Raw genomic sequence first — 21,643 nt, 5'->3', positions numbered from 1 at the left:
GTCACAGAAATGAAAAGGGGGTTATTCTAGTTCTGTTTTTGGTTGCAAACTCAGATATCTGCTTAGAAATTCTCCATCACGTAATGTTTTGGAGTGACATCCAGTTAAAAATTACACTATGTGGCTTATATTTACAATATGCGTACATAGGTGTATATTGTAACGTAGTCTTCTAAAAGGTATTTGTATATGATTTTCTGCTGTGTTGCGCCTCAGGAACATCCCTCTTAAGGGTTCCAACAATAGTCTGCAAGCATACTGGAGCTACACTTGCCCTGGTACCTATTTTTTATTACTGAAATATCCTGATGAAACCATTCCCCATGTTCATCGCTGACTGCTGCTAGATTTGCAGGGAAAAAATCCAGGTGTGAATCCAAGAAGTGCATTTTCAAAGTATCCACTAAATCTGCGTAGTTGTCTGCCTTGTTATTTCTCAAGAAGTCGCGGCAAACAGTCTTAAAGGACTCCCATGCAGCTCTTTCAGTTTCATTCAACTGACCGTCAAAGTTTTCATCTTTCATTGGTTTCCTAATGTCAGGTCCTACAAAGATCCGTTCTTTGATCTTCACTTCACTGATCCTTGGAAATGTCTTTCTTAGATATGCAAATCCAAGTCCACTTCTATCCATCGCTTTTACAAAGTTCTTCATAAGACCCATCTTTATATGGAGTGGAGGTAGATATACTTTATTCGGCTCTACAAGTGGGTCATGTGCAATATTTTTCTGTCCTGGGACTAGTGATGTTCTCTTTGGCCACTGTTTCCAGATGTAATGATTTCTCCTGTCCCTACTGTCCCACTCACACAGAAATACATGACTCAGCATTTTTGCTTGTATCAGCCAGGCCATTAGGGCAAGGGGCCAGGTAATTATAAATACATGACTCAGCATTTTTGGTTGTGGCTGACAACATACAACAATGGAATTTTTCGTATTAAACCTCTGTTCTACCCAAACAAAACTGTAATGGCTAATTTACAGTAACATACAAACTTTATTAGAGCATAACTCCGGAAGCATGGGTGATAGAAAAATTCTGATTCAATATTTGTAAACAAGAGGAAAAATTACATATGGAACAGGTCAAAGCAGGTCTGTGACAAAAATTGTGTTGAACAGTGTTACCAGAAGTGGATGCCTAAACTGGCTGTAGCCTATGTTGGTTAACAAGCCCTATGTTAAAACTAGCTATAGAATCCCAGACCAGAAAACACAGGGTTAACTAAAATAACAGGAGTTGTATATAGTAAATCACAGGGTAAGTGAGCGCTAGAGTAAAATTATAAATGAGTTGAAAGGAAGAAAACAGCAGCTGAACACCAAAAAGGCACCATGTAAACCTCCAGAATAATCAGAATAAATCAAGGTGCCGCGCTAAAATGATACATTAAAACATATGGACATGTTATATTCTAGCATCCTCATATGAAATACAATAAAATAACATAAACCAATACCTAGGTGCAAGTAAGAATGTCACCTAATGGTGACTAATAGTTGATTGGGCACTAGACCAAATACAGTCTATAGCGTGAGTAGAAAAGATCCCAAATGATCTTCAAAAATAAAATGGCTGGATCCGTGGGTGAGGTGATGGATGTATAAAGATTGCGCACTCACCAGATACACAATCCCAATGCGCATTTAGAGTAGATAATCTCAGGACATCAAGGATCCTTATGTGGGTCTGGTCAGATCTGGTCAAATGCCCCTCACTGCTTGGTAGTGCTGCCAAATTTGGAAATAGCCACTCTGCAGATGTAAATGGCTCCTACTGGAGCTCAAAGAACAAAAGGAGGCCAGATAGTGTGATAACCTTATGACAAGGAGTGTTTATTCCAAATAGGTTCAGGTAGGAGCAAGGAAAAATACTGACCCATACAAGTATGCAAATGGCCGCTGGGGCCCTCGTGGCGCCGGTCGGTGTGACTTAACACTGCTGTAGCCTCTCCCTGACACATTTCGTGCGAAGGCACGTAGTCATTGGGGGTTAGCTTACAGTCTTATGAATTTTATTCTTATTTTAATTGTAATATTTAATTTCACACTGACATTCTGTCTTAGTGATTGTACTGTATCTTACTGTGTTTTTATCATATTACCATTATTGCAATTAAAGCAAATATGTTATATGTTCACTTTCCCATATATAAGATACTGATCATCAGGTTATTATATGTTATGGTGTTGATTTTAACGAGGACCACCAGATGCAACTATTAATTTTAATATTTATTCTAATTTCACTTATTGGCCCGGAGAATTATTATCCATATCTGTGCAGATCAGATCCATAATAACTTTGTTTTTCTCTGTCCGCGCTGAATAAGGGTTTCCGTGGCAACGTATCCTTCTCTGGTGATCCTCGTTATATTGTTTACTTTACAACTCCATATAGATGGCGCCCGCGCATGCGCCATCTGGCGGGCTACACTAAAATGGCGCCCATTATGGAGACATTTGTCTGTTGGAAAATGACGCGCGGTAACGAGGGCCCCTGCGGCCATTTGCATACTTGTATGGGTCAGTATTACCACCCCTCCTCCCTTATCAGCGGGGCGTATAACTAAGTCCTTCCAATCAAGGAGGGAATCTATGGCTGTTGAAATCCCATGGTTATTCTTATAATTTTTTATTTTAACGGCAGCCAAATCTTTAAGAACTGTTTCTTTATACACATTTATATAGCCCTGAGCTTGCGGAGGGGGGTTGAATAGGGATGCATTACGTAAATTGGAATAAATAGTGGTGCTAGATGCATTTCTAGTAATAGGATTCTGAAAAAAATGTCTTTTCAGCGATATAGACCTGACAAATCTGTGCACATCAATGAATGTATGAAACTTGTCAAGCTTGCGCCATTTTCTCTATTTAAACTTACCACAGACGTCCACCACTGTAAGCTAACCCCCAATGACCCAATGTGTCAGGGAGAGGCTACAATTTTGTTCTAGGTGTGAGATGGGTGCTAGAACACGAGGATGTATACTGTACTTGTATGTAGCTGAGGCTACATACAGTTTATACAACGTCCCCAGTAGGCACACCTGTTAATGTAGAAAACGTTTATTAGGACCAGCTTGGCACAGATAAAGTATTTAAGGAGACAGTATACCTAGAGATCAGCCTTAAGTTGAGCTGTGCTTTGCCTACGCAAGGCACAGCAACAAATAAATTTTAATGTAAACCTCCATATATATTTTACACATCCTTGCCCTGTTTAATTTACAAGTCACTAGAGTCTAACTTCTACAGGGCCATGGACACCCCATGTGACAGTGTTGAAGGGTCCAGTGCTGTCACATGCTCCCCTGGACCCAAATTACTGGGTTTTTCCTTCCAGCTGCTAGTGCTGAATGGAAAGGGAGCAAAGGAATGGTGGGTATATGTTGCTGGGGATGGGAGGGATTAAAGCAAGCCTATTGCTTTGCTTTAAAGCTTTTCTTACAACTATTGGTATCCAGAGGCAATTCCTTAAAGTGGTTGTAAACCCTTACTTAGACCCATTAAACTGACTAGCCTTGGGTGATATACAGAGATGAAACAAATCCCACATAAGTTGTACCTGTTTATCTGCGGACCACACTTCATAATATAGACATTTTTCAGTTCCAGAAGGCAGGGGTTGGTGATATGATGTCACACACTGCACAGCATAGAGCAGGGATCTGAGTGTAAACTGAGGCCTGAGTGGAGAGAATGGGCACACCTCTTTCTACGAAGTCTAATAGTAAAACATGCACAGTTGAGGCTGTCAGTCACCTGTGTGCAGGAGTGTTGGAAGGTATTGTCTAATGTCAGAATACTGTCAGAAGTGACTCAAGCAGATAGCAGAGGATTGAGAGGGGAGATAGAAATCACATTAAGTGCCTTGGATTAAAGCAAGTGCTCCCTACAGAAAACGATATGCTTTGTTAATTTTTCAGTTTAGAGGTTTACAGCCACATTAAGGTGTTAGTGTAACATTTTGACCTTAAGAAATTACTTTACTCTGCTTTTGTGGAGGCAGAAAGGTTTCCGCCACATGAGCTAACTACGTAGGTAAGCTATTAATTATGACTAGATATCATTTTGTTGACTGGAAATAAACACATCATACTGCGATGATCATTTCACATTCCGAATAATCCCCGACGTAGAGGAAGAGGCAAATGTGCTTGTGGTTATAGACCATGATCAAAGGAAGGAAAAGGAGTGCTTCTCTATAAACCACATCCTAATAATAAAGGCTACAATACAATAAACATAACTATTAGGAATTGGACATGGGGGCACAACTGTCGGGTTAAAAGTGGTGGTAAGTGACAGGAAGAACTGAATGCATTTTTCTGTATCAATGACGATTTCAAAATTGTCTAGGATGACATGAGCCCTGCCAACTATCATCGCAACACACAGAAATGAAGTCACATAAATAATTCGGGGGGATTTACTAAAACTGGAAAATGTAAAATGTGGTGCAGCTCTAGAAAGCAATCCACTTCCAGGTTTTATTGTCAAAGCTTAATTGAACAAGCTGATGTTAGAAGCTGATTGACTACCATGCACAGCTGCACCAGATTCTGAGTACTCCGGTTTTAGTAAATCTCCCCCTTAATCTCAATGATCGTGAGTCTTCAAGCATGTGTTCATTTTTATTATAGGATGAAGTGAGGTGACCTTTCAGGCATCAAAAACAGTCTTATTTAAGAACTCAGAACTGTTTTCTCAGAAAGGCCACAACACTATAAGATAGCAGTCATGACCACAGTCATTTTTTTATACTCTGCTGCAATCAGACTATTATCATATGGTTTTCAGAGTGAGATTTTATAAAAATGACATTGCATAAATGTTTGAACAATCTTCTGTTTCTACAACATAATAATATTCTCTACTAATCAATGCAGGACATATAAAATGTCCTGAGCATCAGTAATGGTATGCTACTAGGACCAGACTTCACATTGTAAAGGTTAGACACGGTGTATTGTTGCCTCATTGAATTAATATCTAGCTTTCCGCTGTCAGTAAATTCTCACTATGTTCACCTTAAAGTGATATTTAAGTTCTGGAAGGACTTCTGCAGGGTAAATCTGTTCTTGAACACTAATCTGTCACAGCATCAGTAACTTTTTTTCTCATTTATAGAATATGTAAACCCAACATTTTATATCCCTGATATGTGACTTTTCAGTCTGTAGGGCTGTAATTTTCTGTAAAATATGGCAACCTAGAGGCCTTCTGTATACAGTTTGTGTACAACACGTCCCCATAATTTTCTGTTTGTCTGATTGGCTCACTGATTTTCCCAGACGTCTGCACTAAGATACAAGGCATCCTCTGCAACATAAATTTTATTTTGGTTTGATACTCCCAAAGAGTTCATTACTCATTAGAACACTGTGAGTGCATCAGCTGATTAATAATCAAAAGTCACTCCCATTCAGATTCACTGTGCACAAAAAGCTTTTTTTCTTGAAAGCAGTAACAGCAACAACATTTGTAAAAATCTTTGCAGTGTATATTGATCACCCAGAGCGAATAGTTTTTTCTGAACAAAAGTGGACTAACTCTTTAAACTATTTCGATATTCTCAGCAAGCAGTAAACGAGCTTTAGAACAAGCTATTCGTTAGCTTAGCTTAGAAAAACCTGTTTCATGTTAACATTTCAGCATTCTGCCAAGATTCTGTACCTATAGAAAAACATACTACCTGTACTGGGAAAATTGAAAATGAATTTCTTCACAGTGCTAATAGATATAGAGATGAATGAGGGCTTGTTTTAATCTTATGGAAGCTATAGCTGTTTTTGTGTTTTCATTTTGCCCACATGCTTTAAAAATAATTTAAGACCTGAAGATTATTTAAAACTTCCAAAATATTACATCTTTTCTGAAAGCAGAGACCCTGGAGAACAAAATAATTGTACTTTCAATATTTTATGTCAAATTATATTAGCTGAATGGGTTATCAAGTGCAAAATGTCGGTAGAAATACTAAGAAGTTGGTTTTAGGGCACACATACACAATATATTATCCAATGTTTTGGTAAAATATAAAATATGAGTTTGTGCTGAGTAATTAGATGCATGTCAACATGTCAAACCTTAAAATTGTGTGCAGCTGTGAAATGGCATCAAACTGTGGTACTCTAGCATTTCCATAGGAAATGCTGTAAAAGCCCCTACAGTTTATCAGTCTAGAGCTAGCCATGAATAATGAGCCTACAATTATTGCCCTCACTCCGTGTGCACTGTAATGTGTAAAATGTATCACACAATCATTTTCATACATAGACGCCCCCCCGTGTATATGTAAGAGTGGGAAGGGATACTTATTGAAGAGGGTTTTTTCACTAAACTTTATCTTTAAGGGAACCAAAATTCCTCTATATAATACTATTTGGTTGTGTAAAGTTCTCCTAAACAAGATATCAGGAATCTTTTCAACCCCTGTCCTCCACTAAAGCTAATAGAGCACAGATTGCCAAACCAGGATGTGATGTAATGCACGTTACTACCATGTTGTTTACTAGGTAGAGAAGATCAGTGCACAGACATTCATTGGTCCCTTAGTCTCCCTCCTAGCTACCTGGCAGAACCCACCATGGGGTTCCTGAGTCTGAAGGTGGGAGCGCCAAGGGGGGCAAATGTACTGGGGGTACGCTTCCACCTGACAGCCGACTTCTCTGATTTACACTCATTGTGTATGTAAACCCCCTTTTAATATTTGTTAAAAACAAGTGTGCATGATCTGGCTCACAGGTTCACTTTAAGCTGTATTTGTTTGATTACTACTGTGTATTTCAATGATCACTTTTACACTGATGCACAAACAATGCACAAATACTTTTATTTTTTTCAGATGAATTGGAACTTTGTGAGAACTCTGAAGATTTTCTGTTGACCACAACATTAACAAAAGGGACTAGAGACATTCTGGTTGTCTCTTTGAGAAGCAAAACTCAGTTCAGCACATTTAGAAGAAAAAAGAGTAACGTAAAGGTCTTGTTAAGTACCCTACCTAAGAGGCATTTTCTTTTTTCCTTGGTGTGGGGATCTTGTAAGGATGAATTGCTCCAGTACAGTTACTGATCTAAATTCACCTCTAAATGTATTTAGCCTTATTACTTACATACTCCTTTTTTTGTTTGGCACCACATTCAACATCATTGCCCTCTGGATTTTTTGTTGTAGACTGAGAAAGTGGACAGAAACCACTGTGTATATGGTGAACCTGATGGTAGCTGATATCTTGATTGTATTAACCTTTCCTTTCAAAATCTATATTATTTTATATGGATGGAACCTTAGCACTGGATTGTGTAGAACACTAACAACCTTCTACTTTGTGAACATTTACGTAAGCATTTTCACAATCTCAGCCATTGCTTTTGATCGGTACTTGGCCATTAATAATCCACTGAAGTATAAAGGCTCTATGTCCCCTACAAAAGCCTCTGTTACATGCTGTTTCATTTGGACTCTTTGTATTGCTATTGGCATACTGAGGATTTTGTATCTACCGAAGACAGGAAATCCAAACACCTGTTTCAAAAAGGTGAACAGAGAACCCAATAAAATGAACCTAGCTTTTTCAGGGATTGGGTTCTTTCTCCCCTTGGTATTTATCTGCTTTTGTTCTGGAAGGGTCATGAAAAATCTAGGTGTCACAGTAACAATGGACCCCAAACAGCAACATGTCTTCAGGAAAGCAGTGAACATTACTGCCTCTAATTTTGTGATTTTTGTGGTCTGTTTCTTGCCAATCCATGTGGGATACATAATACGCTATGTCGCTGAAAGCAACCACACATCTTGTGACAGTCTTGAATCAATAGGAGTCTTCATAAATGTGGCAACAATCATTTCCAGTGCTAACTGTGTACTGGACACCGTGTGTTATTACTTTGCAGCCACTGAATTCAGAAATGCTCTTTCTAAACAAATACACATTTTTCCAAAGTGCAGCTTCTTCTGTTGTCCCAAATGAACTCATGAATGGAGTTCTTATATAAAACTGGTCATTTCCACAGCTATCTCCTCCTGTGCCACCATCCCCTCCCTCCTAGATTGTAAGCTCGAAAGAGCAGGGCCCTCAATCCCCTCATGTTTTGCATTGTATTGGTATTGTTCTGTCACATGTTCTGTCCCCTTCTGTAATGTACAGCGCTGAGCGAACTATTGGCGCTTTATAAATACTGTATAATAATAATAATAATAATTTAAATAAGCAAGTACCCAAACACTTTGGATTTAGAAAGTCACAAAAGATGAAAAGGTTACTTTTCAAGCAAAAACAAGTCATAAATGTGATTTCAAAATTGTTGTAATACAGTACGTTTGTTGACAAAAAATTTGGAGGCCAGATTTACATTATATTCAGATCAGTATCTATTAAAAAGGCAGAGTGTAAATACAAATGCAAATTGTATTAATTGACACACAGCAGACACAACAGTTGGTAAATGAGTTGCTCAGAAAAGGTTAACAGAGCCATCAGCAAATTTGTTATATAAAAATATTGGGTCATCAACTCCATGACGATAAAACACTATTATGTTCCAATATGCCTCTAAAGGTGGGGGAGGAAGGGAGTGATAAGGAGATACAGAAGTTCTGTAAATCCTGATTTCCATTTTAAATGTAATTTAACATATTTCAGAAACAGTACTTCAAATTTCAGATCTCCTCCCTAAAAACCACACACTGGTCCCTTGTAGAAGATCCTGAACCAGTATACATTGGGGCAACAGCTGGAAAATCATATGAATTCATACCTGAGTGCAGGTTTTAATGGGAAAATACAAATGCAAAATCGATAACCAATGAAACTAATACTTCTATTGTCAGCATGAAATAGTAAAAATTAACATTTGTCTTAGTTGGGTGGTATAGTTTTTCTCTTTGCATTGGTCTTGTAAAAATGTTGGAGGATCTAATTTTTTACTTATTTGCTGCTGGTTGTTTTTGCTATTTTTTACACACGTTAAAGGAGAAGTGTGGGATTCTAAAAAAACAACGCACATACTCACCTCCATGCTTTAGTATTGATCTAATGCTGCAGCTGTCCCCTGCTAGCTCTAAGCCTGAGTGATCACATGACCACTGACCACTCAGTTCTTGATCTTCTCAGAGCTGAGAACCAGGCTGTAGAGGGGGTGGGAGCTAATGGTTTAGGCTCTCAGAGACAAGTGAGAGGCTGAGCCAGTAACCGATCAGGCATCTGGGTGGATCTCAACATTATTGTCAGGATCCTTCCAGAGCCTTGAGTGGCTCTGTGACATCAGTTGACCTGTGGACTTTAGCTTACTCTGCTGATTCTGGTTCTCAGAAGAGCAAACGTAGTTGCAGTCCTGTGATCCAGAAGAGAACTATGGCCAAAAAAGTTTGGTCATACTTCATATTAAAAATGTACATTTTAGGCCTGAAGATTAGTTAAAACCCCCAAACATTATATATTTTCTGAAACCAGGGACAAAGTGTGATAAAATGGCGGTAGTATTTAAGTCTTAAAAAAGTAGCACAACAGTTTCTCAATCCATATTTTTCAGTAAAAAAATCACTAACGGTAATTTTACTACACACCAACAAAATATTTTACCCAATGACAATCACTGCAGGTAATCTCTGGCTATGTGAACAATTACAAATAACTGCGGCTGCCAACAGCCTATCATTACACTGTACAGCAGCTGCAGCTATCTGCATGCAACTGTCAATCCCAGCTGCAGGACTCACTAGATTCTTGCTTCTGGGACTCGCAGCGCGGTTAAACACCACTGTGTATATAGACTTACAATGTCTTCAGCTGAAGCTAATTTAAAGAATTTTTCAGCTGGTATGTGGTTCTATGAAAACTAGGCAGAATACATCATCAATGCTCATTTTGGTTCTGCCAGTGCAGCAAGGGAGATGTGTTTTACACTATTTGGTGGCAATTTAGTAAAGACCAGAATCTTTACACTAATCCATACTGTAACTCAAATGAATGTTCCAAAAACTCCACAGATTGCTTTTCTGAACAAATTAGCTGAGGAAATCAGAAAATATGCTCAAAAATTGATAGCCTATCTTTTTCCAACAACCACAATCACCATTAATAAGTTGACCACCATCCTTCTTCTAGAGCTAACTAAAAGGAAAATATAATGGATTATGACAAATGAATAAACTATTTAGCATTTTGGAGGACAAACAATAGATTATTTAAAGAGTATGAAATCCCTGGTTATAGTACTAGAAACTTAAAGTGACATTACAGTCTGGATAAAAAAAGGAAAATTATATTCCGGCATGACTAAGAGGGGATTTTTCCTCACTAAATGCTGGTTCACGTCATGCCCGGAGCTTAATTGTACAGGAATGCACTGTGCGTGAAATGAATGGACTTGAAATCGCACCGCACAAAGCCGCATGTGAATCGTACAGGAACACATAGCGCGTTCCTGTGTGATTCACATGCAACTCTGTGTGGTGGGTAATCCGGAGCAGGCAGGTGTGGACAAATGCAATGTGTTTGCAACTTGCGTTTGGGGTGTCGTTAAAATTTTTATTGACACCCGCTGCAGATCGCAATGCGTTTTGAATGCGGGTAAATCGTACAAGAACTATGATTTCATAACACACAGGGTTCAGGAGTGCATATCCCACAACATTCCAGTTTGAAATACAAAAATTACCTTTCCCCAAATTCTCCCCAAACCCCCCTCCCCCCTGCAGAGCTCTTCCCCCAAATTGTGATGTCTCTTGCTATCAATTAAAAATCTTCCCAAGTGATCCCCTCCCCCCCAAAAAAGCAACACCCATCATTCACCTCTGCACCCCATTGTCCACAACTCACTTCTACCTCCTGGCCAAAGCTCACATCTGCACCCCTGTCTAAAAGGTCACCTCTCTACCCATGCCCAAAGCTCACCTCTGTACCCCACCATCCAAAGCTCACCTCTGCACCCCACTGTCCACAACTGACATCTGCACCCTTGTCCAAAGCTCACCACTCAACTCTTGTCCACAAAAGCTCACCTCTACACCACATCATCAACAGTTCATCCCGCCTTCCCATCCACAGCTCATCTTTACACTCCTCATCCACAACTTACCTCTGCACACCCATCCACAAATGTCTCAGTTCACCTCTGCACCCCTTGTTCTAACCTAACCTTTTCACCCCCTGTCCACAGCTCACCTGTGCACCCCATCATCCACAGCTCATCTTTACATTTCCCATCCACAACTTACCTCTGCATCCTCATCCACCACTGTCTGCAGTACACCTCTGCACCCCCATTCCACAGCTCACCTCTACACCCCCTGCCCACAGCTCACCTCTACTCCTCCTGGCCCAACTAAGCTCACCTCTGCACCTCCTGTTTCAACCTCACCTTTTCACCCCATCCACAGCTCACCTCTGCACCCCATCATCCACAGCTCATCTTTACATTTCCCATCCACAACTTACCGCTGCATCCTCATCCACCACTGTCTGCAGTACACCTCTGCACCCCCATTCCACAGCTCACTTCTACACCCCCTATCCATAGCTCACCTCTGCACCCCTGTTCACAGCTTACCTCTGCACCCCCTGCTCACAGCTCACCTCTGCACCTTCTGGCTCCAACTATGCTCACCTCTGCACCACACCATCCACAGCTCATCTCTACATTTCCTGTCCACAATTTACCTCTGCATCTTCATCCACAACTGCCTGCAGTTCACCTCTGCACCCCAATTCTACAGCTCACCTCTGCACCTCTTGTCCACAGCTCACCTCTGCACCCCCTGCTCACAGCTCACTTCTGCAATCCCCTGCCCTCAGCTCACATCTGCACCTTCCAGCTCCAACTAAGATCACTTCTGCACCCCCATCTGAAGCTCACCTCTGCATCCCCTGGTCCCAAATCCCCCAGTGCAGAGGTGAGCTACGGATGGTGGGTGCAGAGCTGAGCTGTGGACAGGGGTTGCATTGGTGAGCTGTGGAATAAAGGTGCAGAAGTGAACTGCAGACAGTTGTGGATGAGGGTGAAGAGGTAAGTTGTGGATGGGGAGTGTAGAGATGACCAGAGGATGGTGGGGTGCAGAGGTGAGCTGTGGACAGGGGGTGCAAAGGTGAGTTGTGAACAGGGGGTGCAAAGGTGAGCTGCAGGCAGTGTGGATGAGGGTTACTATAGATAGGGGTTGGCTGATGACAGTTGTGTTTTGCAAAGATAGCTAACCACATGAGGGCAGTGGTTGGGATTGTGCAAAGGTGAGATGCAGTCAGGTGTTGCAGGGGTGAATTGACAGGTGAGTTTCAGAGGTGAGCTGTGGATGGGGGTGTAGTGGCGAGCTGTGGCCCGGGGGTTGCAGAGGTGAGTTGCAACTCAGCTCACCTCTGCACTCCCCCATCTGCAGCTCACCTATGCACCCTGTCTGCAACTCACCTGTCAATTTACCTCTGCAACACCTGACTGCAGCTCACCTTTGCACATCCACCCTCCCCCTCCACTGCCATCATATGGTTAGCTAGCTTTGTAAAGCACAACTGTCAGCAGCCAGCCCCTCTCTATAGTAACTCTCGTTTCGGGTCCTATCTTCCCACACAGTGCACCAAGCGCACTCACTGCTCCACCTCTTCCCCAATGGCCAGCGACCTCCCCACTCCTAAACACACTGCACACTATGCCCGCAGATATCTGTTCCTTTTCTGTCCCACAGTGAGTACAGAGGTTCTGTGGGAGCGGATGGCGCTGTCACTTACAAGAGGAACTGTCACTTGCAAACACAAAAGCCACGCTTCTGTGTTTATAAGAGACAGTAGATATTGGTGTGCACAGTTCCAGTGCAGGAGGTGGCGTAACGGTCTTTCGGCATGCTCCGGCTGAAAAAAAGCCCTGTTTCTACTAGATATACATTATATAGATTTCTCTCCTAGCCAATAGAAAAAAAAAAACACCATCCATGTTAAAATGCATCTAAACAAAAACACAAACACAAAAATGAGATACTGTATACTGTACATTATAGGATACCACTCCTTAGAAATGGTAATTTCATTAATTTTCTTTTTTAAGACTAAGAACATTTTTTTGTACAGAGTATATGTTCATTTAGCCAGATATCCTGTCCTTGTTAATCACTAAGAGCTGAGCAGAAAGCAAAAACAATGATATTTTTTATTTGCAAATTACTAATCACGTCAAAATGTATATAGATACAGTAGAGTGTGCGGTGATGCCATACAAAGATAGAAATTGTTATATTCTTAGAATCACCAGGTGAAAATAAAGGGATAGAAGACTGAAAAAAGAAAACAAATGCAACCACCTTATCTAAGGACTGGTATGCTGCAATATAATACATATTATTTTTGGTTTTAGATACACTTTGATGCTTTTTCTTTTGGGTTTTTCCATTGTTTCCCAAGTTTTCCCTTTTGCCTTATTATTAAATGGAAGTGATGCAGAGTTTTCATCCAGTATAACAGGTGTACACATACTGACACCAACAGTGAGATATTGTGTTATATAACTCATGTAAAAACTAAAAACGAAACACAGTCCCATTGTTTAATACAAACGACTTATATTTTGTACTGCAAAACAAGGAACAGAAGACGCACCAGCATTGCTGGATGTATATTTTGTATATGGATACATATTGTGACTCAGAAGGTGTAGTTTTTGTAGGTTTATATTGATAATAAAATGTAATAAAACTATTGGAAAGAATAAGTCATCATGTACATGAGCTTACCCTGACCGCCAGCCGTGGGAAAACGCAAATTGTGGCAACCGCGGTCGGCAGTCAAAACGTTCCTATACTGAACGTGACTATTCCACTGAACGTTCCTATCCTGAACATGACTAGGAGAGGGAGGCTTAACCTCACCTAAACATGGCAGCTCCTAAACTCTGCTAAAAGCCTATGTGTACATGGACACATACAGTTGCAAGAAAAAGTATGTGAACCCCTTGGGATTACGTGGAGTTTTGCATGAATTGGGCATAAAATGTGCTCTGAACGTCATCTAAGTCACAACAATAGAAGAACACAGTCTGCTGAACATAATACTACACAAACATTAGATGTTGCCATGGTTTAATTGCACATAACATGTAAACATTCACAGTGCAGGGAGGAAAAAGTATGTGAACCTTTGGACTTAATAACTGGTTGACCCTCCTTTGGCAGCAATAACCTCAACCAAACGTTTCCTGTAGTTGCAGATCAGACCTGCACAACGATCTGGAGTAATTTTGGACCACTCCTCTTCACAAAACTGTTTCAGTGTAACAATATTCTTGGGATGTCTGGTGTGAATCGCTCTCTTAAGGTCATGCCACAGCATTTCAATCGGGTTCAGGTCAGGACTCTGACTGGGCCACTCAAGAAGGCGTATTCTGTGCTGTTGCAGCCATTGTTTTGTTGAATTACTTGTATGCTTTGGGTCATTGTCCTGTTGCATCACCCATCCTCTGCGGAGCTTCAGTTGGCGGACAGATGGTCGTACGTTTTCCTGCAAAATGTCTTGATAAACTCTGGAATTCATTTTCCCATCAATGAAGACAATCCGTCCAGGCCCTGAGGCAGCAAAGCAGCCCCAAACCATGATGCTCCCTCCGCCATGTTTTACAGTGGGGATGAGGTTTTGATGTTGGTGTGCTGTGCCTTTTTTTCCCCACACATAGTGTTGTGTGTTCTTCCCAAACAACTCAATCTTGGTTTCATCTGTCCACAGTATATTTTGGCAGTAGTGCTGTGGAACATCCAGGTGCTCTTTTGCAAACTTCAAACGTGCTGCAATATTCTTTTTGGACAGCAATGGCTTCCTCCGTGGTGTCCTCCCATGTACTCCATTCTTGTTTAATCTTTTCCTTATTGTAGATGTGTCAACAAAAATGTTAGCATGTGCCAGAAATTTCTGTAGGTCTTTAGCTGACACTCTGGGATTCTTCTTTACCTCATGCAGCATTCTGCGCTGTGCTCTTGCAGTCATTTTTACAGGACGACCACGCCTAGGGAGAGTAGCAACAGTGCTAAACTTTTGCCATTTGTAGACAGTCTGTCTTACCATGGACACATGAACATCAAGGCTTTTGGAGATGCTTTTGTAACCTTTTCCAGCTTCATGCAAGTCAACAATTCTTGATCGTAGGTCTTCTGAGAGCTCTTTTCTGCGAGGCATGGTTCACATCAGACAGTGCTTCTTGAAACCAGTAAACCCAAAACAGGTGTGTGTTTTTTAAGAGCAGGACAGCTGTCAGCAACACATCCAATATCATCACACTGATTGGAGTCAAGGTTGGCTCACTCCTGGCTCCAATTAGCTCTGGGAGAAGTCATTAAGCTAGGGCCTCACATACTTTTTCCTCCCTGCACTGTGAATGTTTACATGTTATGTGCAATTAAACCATGGCAACATCTAATGTTTGTGTAGTATTATGTTCAGCAGACTGTGTTCTTCTATTGTTGTGACTTAGATGACGTTCAGAGCACATTTTATGCCCAATTCATGCAAAATTCCATGTAATCCCAAGGGGTTCACATAATTTTTCTTGCAACTGTAGGCTTTTATGGAGTTGTGTTTTTACGAGCTTTGGCAAAAAAATGTCAAAAGCTCCCAAACTCGAGTTTAGGAGCTGCTCATGTACATGAAGCCTTGCATTGCTTCTGTTAGCAGACTTTCTCTTCCACAGCAGCATTCAGAGCATGGCAAAATATTGCCTTAGGTAACACTGGAACTGAGTATATGTATAAGCCCAAAAGAGGTTTTAGTAACATTCATGCAGAAATATTTTAATGCTTCAAGGGATTATTAGAAGAAAGGGTAATATAAAAAAAAAACTGTTTTGTGACTAGAGGTAATTAATGCTTTGATGTTCAGGCTAAATGTAATAGCATCAACATGAATCAATTAACTTATATATTTTTAGAATGTTTAAGGCTTTTTTTGGTACACTATTTTGATTTTAAAAAAATGCTTCTTTTTTATTATAGACTAACAAATGTGCAAAATTCTCAAGTTTTAAAATAAACATGATTTTTACATTCTGGTATTGTATATGACAATTACAGTATTACATAGATGGCACTTAGGTATATAAAATGCAGTTGCCACTGCAGCCTGAGGGTGGCAATGTTCATCTGCAAATCAAAGCTTCATGGCTGATATGGTGTTTGGGATTCCCTCTGATTGGTTCCTGATCATCACCGGGGACTAAAGCTGGGACAGCTGGAAATGAGAGTCACTAGCTTTCAGGCGATGGCTCTCAAAAAGAGGACATTCATGCTGAAGAATGTTAATTGAGGGCAGGAAGGGTTCAAGTTGTATAGTGGAGGGGGGTGCTTAGTGGTCTTGTTTTGAAGTTCCAGGTTCTTGAAATCAGTTCTTGGTTAAGACACTGTGATGGCTTCCTAGTCTTCCACAGATGGTCCCTTGTAATGAGCAGAGTTGGACATCTATGAAATGACAACTGCCTCCCAATTGTGCTACTGTGTTTTCAATCTGTTACCTGCACCCTGTGTTGCTATTGTTGTATAGTGGAAGGGGGTGCTTAGTGGTCTTGTTTTGAAGTTCCAGGTTCTTGAAATCAGTTCTTGGTTGGGACATTATAACAGCTTCCTTGTCTGCCACGGGTGGTCCCTTGAAATGAGCATCTATGAGGTGACAACTGCCTCCCAATTGTGCTTCTGTGTTTTCAAATCTGTTACCTTCACCCTGTATAATCTATATAGCAACACAGGGTGCAGGTAACAGATTTGAAAACACAGAAGCACAATTGGGAGGCAGTTGTCACCTCATAGATGCCCAACTCTGCTCATTACAAGGGGCCATCTGTGGTAGACAAGGAAGCTGTTATGGTGTCCCAGCCAAGAACTGATTGCTAGTGATTTTTATAGCATAAATATATGGAATAATACTGTACATTTCTGTTACTATGTCTTGTTTTTAGAAGCTGGCCTTCCTCTATTCATATGCTAATTAACCATTTTGACTGGTTTTATGGAGATTATTATAACAGGAAGTAATGTTGACAGGAAATGGAGGAGGAAAAAAATGATTTGAACACAGACATGTGCTGAAGGCAAAGGAAGTAGTAGTTTGGAGAAATCTGAGAAGCAATGAGCAGTCTGGAAGAGATCATGGATAGAAGGAAGACGACTCCATAATAAAGAACAAAGTGGAATCTATAGGATCCAAGAAAGTTTGTGCAATGAGAGATCTTCACCTGGGGATGACACTAAATCTACAATCCAAATTAAATAACTGTACAGTGTATTCTTATCACATACAGTACATTGTTCATGCTCATTTTCCAGGAAGGATAGATAGCGTGTGCATGTAGATATTGTATGCATAGTTATAGTAATAGTTTCTATGTCATATATGGTTTCCTAAAATTGTAACTATTTTGTATGTAAAGCATTTTTGTTTAGTAAATCTCACTTTTACACTCTGGAGGTTTTTTATGCTTACTTGGTTTATTTCAAAGTGACCTTAAAGTGGAATTCCACCCATTTTTAAAGTGCATCTCTGTACATTGTTCCTGACAGGTAAAGCATGATTTGGATAATTTTTTTTTGTATTATAAATACCTTTAAAATCCTTTTTAGGACTGCAATTCCGGTCCCGGCCGCCTAGGCAATGACGTTGTAAGGCGAATCGCAAGGTCTCCTGGGATGTCGTGTCCTGTATCTCAGGAGTCCTTTGGATTCCTAGTATCGCGGTACTTCAAAACCGGAAATGACACGAATGAGAGGAGTTTGGCGCAATTTTACAGGAGTCATGTGTGTGGAAGACGTGGATGCTGTGTGCTGCGGATTGCGCTGTTCTCTAAAGCTGGAGTGTGTGTACATTGCACTCTGTCTAGTTAATTTGGGCACTATCTTTTGGTAACTATCTTTTGTCTGGGCAATCGACTTTTAATCTGAGGTGGTCACTCTTGATGGGCTAACTTTCTGTGGTTTAGCTACGGTCATGTATCAGTACTGCGCAGGCGCGAGATCGAGTGGTGCATGCTGGGATAGCCAGCAGCACCAATTCCAGGAAGTAAAGACCTGCGGCGCTTCAGATACCCACAGCCATCATGGTGCCTGCCTGCTTCCAAGATCCTGTTAAAGTTTAACTTATTTTAAAGTAATTTCAATGCTATTACTAATTACTCTATCCAATTGCTATTGCTAGTGTAAAGGAAATCGTGGATCTGCTTTTAAAAAAATGTATTCTGGGGACTGGAGCTCTGCTTTAAAAGATACAAAGCAAAATGCACCCCCAGTGGAATTGGTTGTGGTGGCATACAATATTTAGTATGGTCCACTGTTGCCAGTTTGGGGATTCACAGCAATGATGTGTAGCTGACACTGGAGTAAGTGCAAGTAGACAAGAGGTGGCTGAGAGAGGCTGGAGAAAAACAACATTATAAAACGTAAAAAAAAAGTGAAAACCTGAAAATTAAGTATTTTATGAAGCAAAAACCTGGCAGTGGTTTTGATACATGGTGCTTTAGCAAGATAAATGTCATCAATTTAGGGTTTACATCTTTAAGCTATATAAGTTGTCTGCAATCTTGTTAGAAAAATATAGATAAGTGTAAAAAAACCCCATCTGTTTACTTCAAGCAATGGACTCTTTCTTTTATTGCCAAATCTCTACTGCAAACAAGATAATTGGAATCTGATTGGCTCAGCAAATCATTCCACAATTACTGCGCAGCAACTGCTATCAAGTTGTCCATGTGTAGAGTTCAGTTCTGGTTCTACTACAGATCTGTGAAGTCCCTGGTTTCTCTGAGTCCGTCTAAGTTTTATCCAGTGTTAAGCCCTGGTGAAGGGGAAGTGTTATTGCCCCTAAAATGCATTAGATTATTATTATTATACAGTATTTATATAGCACCAAAGGGTTTGCTCAGTGTTGTACAGTAGCAAGGGGGACAGAACATGAGACAAGACAGTAACAATACAATACACAAGGGGTTCGAGGGCCCTGCTCTTTCGAGCTTATAATCTAGGAGGGAGGGGAAGGTGGTACAGGAGGAGATGGCTGTGGGGGATGGAGTGGTAGGAGGAGTGGAGGAGATTAGTTGTTAGGTGAGGTCAGGTGTTAGGTGAGGTCAGGGTAGGCTTCCCTGAAGAGGAGGGTTTTCAGGGTGCACCTAAAGGTGAGGAGGGTAGGTGACAGGCTGATGGATTGGGGTAGGGAGTTCCAGAGGATGGGGGAAGTCCTAGAGAAGTCCTGCAATCGGGCGTGGGAGGAGGAGACCAGGGAGCTAGAGAGTAGGAGGTCCTGTGAGGAGCGGAGGGCATGGGTAGGGTAGTATTTGGGTATCAGGTCAGTTATGGAGTTTGGGCGGCGTTGTGAATGGCTTTGTAGGTCAGAGTTAGCAGTTTGAATTTGATGCGTTGGGCAATCGGGAGCCAATGAAGGGATTGGCAGAGGGGGGAGGCAGATGTGGAGCGGTTGGTGAGGTGGATGAGTCTAGCCGCTGAGTTTAGGATCGACTGGATTGGGGATAGCGTTCGTTTGGGTAGGCTGGTGAGAAGAGAATTGCAATAGTCCAGGGGTGAGATAATGAGGGAGTGTACGAGTTGTTTGGTGGTGTCTGGGGTGAGGAATGTGCGTATCTTGGAGATGTTGTGGAGGTGGAGCCTGCAAGATCTAGATAGCAGTTGGATGTGGGGTAGGAAGGAGAGGTGGGAGTCCAGGGTGACACCCAGGACTTTGGCATGTGGGGTGGGAGAGGATGGTGGCATTGTTAGTAGTGATGGAGAGGATGGGGGGGGGGCGTGGGGGGGGAAGACCAGGAGCTCAGTTTTGGGTAGGTTAAGTTTGAGAAAATGGAGTGACATCCAGTCTAATATGTCGTTTAGGAAGTGGGCGATGTGGGCAGAGAGTGAGGGGGTGAGGTGAGGGGTGGAGAGGTAGATTTGGGTGTCGTTGGCATAGAGGAGGTAATTGAAACCCTGGGAGTGAATATGACTTTTTAACCAACAAATAAAAATGTCTTGAACTCTTTCATCTGGTTTTGGTCTGGTGCTCCCTTCTGTATTTCTATAATATACAGCGTTAACACTTTGCTGCTGAAAATAGAAAACTCTTTCAAAGAAATTAAGTAGCCTATGGATATTTAATGGTTATTCTTGTAGTGTTATCATTTGGGTTTGACGTCATTTGTGTTTAATGTAAATGTATATGCACTGTAGATGGACAGTGGAAAACATGAGTATTGACTTAGGGATTTTATGTTTCAGTACACAGAGCCTTTTAGGAGCTCATACAAGATGGAATATAATGAACCAAAGTGATGTTTATACTGCCTCTGAATAGGCAGCTCTTTGCTTAACAAACTCATACAGTATAATACCCACATTGCATTTACTGATAAGAATACGAAAGAATAAAATGAACAGAGCTGACATGTAAAAGAGCAACATCTGCTTTACAGTTGGTTAATATTTAGATAAAGCTTTACTCAGCGATTAAGCAGTATTAATAAAATTATATTAAAGGATATGTAAACCCCAATCATGAACTTCTCCTGTTTAGTCTCTTAGTATGTTAGGACTGTGATTGAAAGTGTTTTGTTATATCTGTTTGATGCACATTTTCTGTCTATTTTGGTTCATTAGGCAGCCCATTCATGGAAGTATAGTGTTTTTGCATATCTTACCACACTTTCTGTCAGCATAGAGGCTCACACAGAGCTGTTGCAGCTCTGTCCAGCCTCTTCCCTACAGCAGTAGATCATTGCTATAATGATCTATTGCTGGCTGACTACATTCAGCAATAGATCACAATTAGATGTGGTCTGCAGCTGTGCAGCTACATATAGATCACCCATGAAGAAAAAAAAAAAGTCAAATAAAAAAAAAAAAAAAAAAACTACATATACAGTATGTGTATCCTAAAAATAAATAGAAATTTTAACTACAAAATAGAATTCCTAGGTTGCATCAGTAATGTTGATAACATGACATTTGTGTTTACTTTGCTAGCATTAAATGCTCATGAAAGTGAACGCAATGTTGTTCAAATTTATAACAATCGCAAACCTGTTAAAAAGTGTCTGTCATGCTTATTGGGTCCCTCGTCAACCTGACTTAATCTCATCTTAATGTAATGCTAAGAATTTCAGCCAACCTTTTTCCCTTGCACGTGTAGCAATGTAGCAAAGGAGGAATAACGAAGGCCATGATGGTGGAAACGCGTTGACTGTTTGTGCTGTATACACCGATGTCTCAGTAAACCTGATGTCTTGCAGCACTTGACCATGATGCTGGCAACCTTCCTTTTTCTGTTCTTCAGCAGGGCACAATCCATGCCTGAGCGCCGGGCATTCAGTCTTGTTTACCTAAGGAGGTGTAAGTGCTGCTTTTTGTTTCACAAAGGGGAAATAATGTTCTCCTAAAGTAAAATAAATACATTCACTTTGAGCTTTCCAGTACATAAACATCGCTCTAACGTGATATCATTTTAATCAGCATGCTTTGTTAATTATATTCAATGATAAATATACAATATATGGGTGAGCAAAATAGCTACATTTTGAATTAGGAAAAATTACAAAAAAATTCAACTATCTATTCCCAATAAAAACCAAAGAAATAAAAATATATGTATCCAAATTTGCTACTAAAGTAAGGCCCAATGTGTCCCAAAAACAATATATTAAACGTTA

At 40.7% G+C, this 21,643-nt stretch overlaps 1 protein-coding gene across 1 annotated transcript; it reads left to right on the top strand.

Moving 5' to 3' along the window:
• Positions 1-6,857: 6,857 nt before the first annotated feature.
• Positions 6,858-8,705, top strand: LOC149467034 (G protein-coupled receptor 35-like). Its single transcript, XM_089672388.1, has one exon. The coding sequence runs from the start codon at positions 7,057-7,059 to the stop codon at positions 7,978-7,980; it is 924 nt and encodes a 307-aa protein (XP_089528514.1). The 5' UTR covers positions 6,858-7,056; the 3' UTR covers positions 7,981-8,705.
• Positions 8,706-21,643: the final 12,938 nt, after the last annotated feature.

This window comes from Staurois parvus, unplaced genomic scaffold (genome assembly GCF_062004578.1).
Source record: "Staurois parvus isolate SC_StPar_1 unplaced genomic scaffold, SC_StPar_1.0 ptg000126l, whole genome shotgun sequence".
NCBI lineage: Eukaryota > Metazoa > Chordata > Amphibia > Anura > Ranidae > Staurois > Staurois parvus.
This window is presented reverse-complemented; position numbering and strand designations above follow the sequence as displayed.

Excerpts from the sequence above, each read along its gene's own strand:
- LOC149467034 (XM_089672388.1), top strand. The coding sequence starts at position 7,057 with ATGAATTGCTCCAGTACAGTTACTGATCTAAATTCACCTCTAAATGTA.